Here is a 5089-nt window from a genome sequence, read left to right as displayed (position 1 = left end):
CATTCTCTACTCTACACAACTTTGAAAACAACTATAGGGCAAGCCCTTTGAATGTAATTCACCTTGTTTTTAAACCGACTTGAGGGAAATTTGACTTCAAGAGGACGAAAGCCTTGGGCAAAGAGACGTTAGCCGCGGACCACGATTCTTCTACGAAGCATACACGAAACGTGTTTGTGGATGCTTTAAAAATCAAATACTTTGATGAGTTGAGAAGTTCATCGTACACTGAAGCTGGGAGTCATGGGCAATTGCCTTCCTCTGCTGCACAGCTCCAAATCCATCCTTCCCCCTCACCACTCCATAGACATCACCGCCCTCTACCACCTTGGCCCCGAGCTCGGCCGTGGCCAGTTCGGCATCATCCGTCGCTGTACCCATATCCTCTCCGGCCTCCCCTTCGCTTGTAAATCCGTCCCCAAATCCCTCCTCTCTAATTCCTCCTCCGCCCCCGACGGATTGCTCAGTGAAATCCTCATCCTCCAGCACCTCTCCGGCCACCCCCGCGTCGTCCGCTTCCATGACGCCTTTGAGGACCCCGCTGAAGTCCATATCGTCATGGAGCTCTGCCATGGCGGCGAGCTCTTCGACCTCCTCGCTCAGAAGGAACGCTTCAGCGAGCCCGAAGCTGCTGTGATCATCAAGAGCTTGGTCGAAGCGATCGCTCACTTGCATAGCGTGGGCGTCATACACCGGGACCTTAAGCCTGAGAATATACTTCTTGCCAACAAGTCCGACTCGTCGACCATCAAGCTTGCAGACTTCGGCATGGCCCTTCGCTTCTCGCCAGGTATGGGATTCTCAATCGATTACCTTTCTGCAGGTCATCAGTGTTCTAGACTTTGCGTTTCTGCGTTAAGGTCCATCTCTAGGTGCTCGAAGTTGATTTCAGTTGTGGATGTTTTGTAGGTAATAAATTTTCGAGTATGGCTGGAAGCGCCTACTACATTGCTCCTGAGGTGCTTCAGGGGGAGTATTCGGAGGAGATCGACATCTGGAGCGCTGGCGTCATCCTTTACATTCTGCTGAGCGGAGTGCCGCCTTTCTGGGGAGGGACGGAGCAAGCCATATTCAGTGCAATCAGGCGGGCTAAGGTGAATTTCATTGGCGATCCATGGCGTAAGGTCTCTCGCTCTGCCAAGGAATTGATCCGGGGAATGCTATGCAGCGATGTCAAGGCGAGGATGACGCCTTCACAAATACTAGGTAAAGCCGTGAGCCTTGTTCTCTTCGATGCCACGTTGAGGTGATGGGAGTAATTGGAATTCGATCTGGCCGCTAATGCTGTGTTTGAATTTCCTTGCAGAACATCCTTGGATTCTCTGCCATACAGAGAAGTACCGAAAAGCAATGAAGCCCCAAGAAGAGAAGAACAGTATTCCGGCCACCGTGCTCTTGAGGGGGTCCGAACCACAGTCTGAAGCTCCGTTGCCGTCTGTTAATTCGACTCCACTCTCCGCATCCGAGTGGTCTGGATCTCGAAAGACTAGGGCATCACCTCTCCTCGCAACTCCTTCAGCACAGGATGTGGCTGCGGTTTCTTCCGTCTACTCAAATTGTAGAGTGTCGTCGCCTCATCTTATACCCGAAGGCGTACTACATCCTGCGCCTTCTGTCGTCCACGCAAATTATGAAGTATCACGTCCCCAAGGCGTACTACATCCTGCTCCTTCTTTCGTCTACGCGAATTGTGAACTTTCACCGCCTCACTTATCCCAAGGGGCAAGGAAACTTGCCGCACAGACCTCAGTTTCGGGATCGCCATGCAAACAGTTAATCGAGTCGTCATTCAAATTACGACGTTCAGACACGGTTTCTCCACGCAATCAGTTAACTGATCCATCACTAAAGTCGCAGCGTTCAGACATTGCAGACAAGAGCCGGCTTGCCGACGAGCTGGATGTTAACGACCAAATAGCCGCTGCCATCACTACACCCACTTCCTCCGCAGGCAAATCGTCGGGATGCATGGCGAGCGGGTCGAAGGAGAGCAAAAAGAGGAAGACGGAGGTGACGGGCAGTGATGGGCAAGCTGGAAAGGTCCAGGAAAGGTTAAGGAGCACTCAAATCGGCTGGAAAGAGATAGAGAGGCAGGATTGGGAGACCGGGATGTGGTGGTCGTGCGCCAGCAGGGTTAGTGGCGGGAAGGGAGCGTTGTTCAATCTGTCTGCCCCAGTATGCTGATGAGCTTTGTTGATCAATCTCTGTGTCACTGCAAGGGAGCTTTGTTCAATCTGTCTGGCGCAGTATGCTGAGCTTTGTTCAATCTCTCTCATCAGACTCTCACTGCGTGCCCCAGTGATGAAGAGATCAAGTCGAGTTTGGACGACGAACAGTGTGTAGTAGATTCAGTGTACGTTCCGTACTCCTTGGTGACATCACCTTGACAGCAACGTCTCAAAGTGCACGCCGACCACGGCTTTGATTCTTTGAAGGTTTGGATTCCACCTGCTCCCCAAAAGCCGCGGCTTCACGGGTCCATCTGTCTGAGGCACCTTGCTTTAAAGGACTACGGCAAATTCGGCCTCATCTTCAGCACGCCCTCGTTTCTCCCATGAAGGAAGGACATCTCGCCCAAATTCTTTCTTTGTGACCCCTGTGTGTGTGCATACATATATGCCCGTAGCATGAGCATTAGTTGTTTCTGCATGAGCTGAGTTTTCTCATCCATCCAATTTTGTTTATCTTAATACAATTTTGACTTACCAAAAAAAGGAGGAAAAAAAAAAGGACATCAAGCTTGTCATTGGTTGAAATTTCTTTGTGGTGTTGTATTTTATATATATATAAAAGATTGAGAGAGAGAGAGAGAGAGAGAGAGAGAGAGAGAGAGAACGAAAAAAATATCATGCATTTCCTCCCACCAAGCTTTTTTTTTTCATTGAAAAAAATGCCCAATTATGAAGATATCGTCATGAAAGTCTCCCTACTTGGACTTTAAAACCTACTACTATGATGTGCTTCTAACATGGAAAAGGAGAAACTTTCCATTTGAAATCCTCCTCACTCTTAACTTTGGGAGAGGGGGAGAGAGAGAGAGAGAGAGAGAGAGTTCATGGAGGTCTACTAGCAGGATCTAGGTTCTAGCACTTATTAAGATTCTCATAACCTAAGAACCGAGATTCTTATTATATTACGTCAATGGCAAATTTCCACTTTACCTCTGTATTTTTTTAAAAGGAGGTCATATACTTTTCCAAAAGCTGAAAAGACATGCAATTCTATGTACAAGGCTACCAAGTAAGTGAACTTGGAGGTTTGTTCAATTTGAAATAAAACTTATTTGTGAACATCAAGAGAGAGACACTACTACACACGGATCCTATTGCGACGTTTACGTACCGACGTTTAGCGTGCGCGGGGTGCTAATCGTCGGTATGAAAAGCGCGTCCCGTAAAGCATTGCTATATAGCGACTTTAGGCAAACATCGCTATATAGCGACGATTACAAAAGTCACTATATAGCGACACTGAGATACTATTCTATAGCGACGTTATCCAGAGAGGTTTTTTACCAAATTTTTTTAAATTTTCATACATATTTGATCTTTTGAGAGAATAAAAGTATGAGAGCATGTACATCAAGCCTTTGAAGCTCATATATTCATGTCCAAGTTTGAGATGAAAAAAATCAATGAAGAGCATTTACATCAACTGTTTCATCTTGAGCCAAGTCTAAGGCACCAAACAAGTCTATCTCCAACTCTATACCGAGTTGATCTTCTATATCATCATCGTACGCTCACCTAAAAGTACTTGATCATCTTCTTCAATAAAGTGTGGTGATTCTTGATGATCGTTGTCTTCTTCCTTAATATCGTGATCTCCATCTTCCTCTCGTGCGATGTCATTATGGGCATCTTTCTCTTGGCTCATATTGTGATCTTCATCTTCTTCGCTAGATTCATTGGGATCAATTGGATCCGGCATTGGCAGTGGCATTTCCATATCCACATCTCTATCTTCAAAAATTTGCTTACTTCGTGGTACAACTTGGATCACGTCTCGGGGGGGTCACTCATCATATGTAACCCTATCACGTGAGTTCAATAGAAGGATATTTTTTATTTCTAAAATTTACAGAAATAAATATACATAAGGGACTATTTTAAATAGTTTTGGAAAAAATTTACAGATTTGTATAGAAAAGGGGTACATTTTATTAATGAAAAATTTACAGATAAGGGATTTTAGAAATATGCCTTGAACGCACGTGGTATAGAGGGTTTATACATAGTGACCCCCCTAAGGATCACGTACCACCATCCTGGATCAGAACGATCCGGATGAAAAACCACCTATATTGAAGATGGGTGCCAGATGTCGTCAATTATGCATATGAAATTATGCTCAAGTACATGTATAAATGGATCTTTAAAAACGAAAGCTTGGATTAATTAAATCATTAGTATTATGCACCTGCTCACAGTGCTTGGGAAGAACAAAAGTATCACTTTCATCGGTCCAATGTTTGGTGGAGTCTATTGCAAAAAAACCACTACTATCTTTTCTCACTATCGCATGGGGATCGTTGTAAATAGTTCTAAACCATTTTACATCAAGAATGAAAATACTAAATCGTCTAAAATCAACTTCATAGATTTCGCATATGGCTCCACAATAATCCAACTGTGAGGAGAGAAGATTGGTATCCGAAGCACTTGCTCGGCTATCTTGTGTGAAGTTAGCCATGACTCCACAATCATACGTGACTCTCTTTGAATCGATGTGTTCCACGTGAAAATGTCATCCATATGACCATAATGCACTGTACTTTTTGTACTATAAAAGAGCATCATTAAAACAATGAAGATGCATCTATTTTATAGTGTATATTGCCATAATTAATTACTTAATTACGTCAAGAGGTAAGAAACTTACATGCATCATACATCCAGATGATAACTCTCACTCACGCTCGTTTATTGTCTCTCCATCATGTTCGGCTTTATGTAGAGCTAGTTGTAGCCAATCAAGTGACATGTGAGTGGGGAGAAGAGCCAGATACCGTGGATATGGTTGCAATCGCCTATACATTACTCTGAATCTTGTTCTTGCATTTATTCTTTCTACTTTGGCCACTTCATAT

General features: G+C 44.6%; 1 protein-coding gene across 1 annotated transcript; it reads left to right on the top strand.

Annotated features, from left to right (window-relative positions):
• Window positions 1-228: 228 nt before the first annotated feature.
• LOC147902881 (uncharacterized) lies at window positions 229-2434 on the top strand. Its single transcript, XM_087374034.1, has 3 exons — window positions 229-790; window positions 910-1206; window positions 1307-2434. Exons 1-3 carry the CDS (start codon window positions 244-246, stop codon window positions 2182-2184), a joined length of 1722 nt encoding a protein of 573 aa, XP_087230160.1. The 5' UTR covers window positions 229-243; the 3' UTR covers window positions 2185-2434.
• The last annotated feature ends 2655 nt before the right edge of the window (window positions 2435-5089 follow it).

This window comes from Dipteris shenzhenensis, chromosome 4 (genome assembly GCF_047967505.1).
Source record: "Dipteris shenzhenensis isolate YYH24624 ecotype China chromosome 4, Dip_SZ_1.0, whole genome shotgun sequence".
NCBI classification, from domain to species: domain Eukaryota; kingdom Viridiplantae; phylum Streptophyta; class Polypodiopsida; order Gleicheniales; family Dipteridaceae; genus Dipteris; species Dipteris shenzhenensis.
The sequence above is the reverse complement of the archived record's forward strand: the minus strand, read 5'-3'. Positions and strand labels throughout refer to the sequence as shown.

What these genes read in the sequence shown, in the direction of transcription:
- LOC147902881 (XM_087374034.1), top strand. Translation starts at nt 244, where the DNA reads ATGGGCAATTGCCTTCCTCTGCTGCACAGCTCCAAATCCATCCTTCCC. An exon ending in GGCCCTTCGCTTCTCGCCAG is followed by an intron (nt 791 to 909) that starts GTATGGGATTCT and finishes GATGTTTTGTAG; the next exon opens with GTAATAAATTTTCGAGTATG. An exon ending in GACGCCTTCACAAATACTAG is followed by an intron (nt 1,207 to 1,306) that starts GTAAAGCCGTGA and finishes ATTTCCTTGCAG; the next exon opens with AACATCCTTGGATTCTCTGC.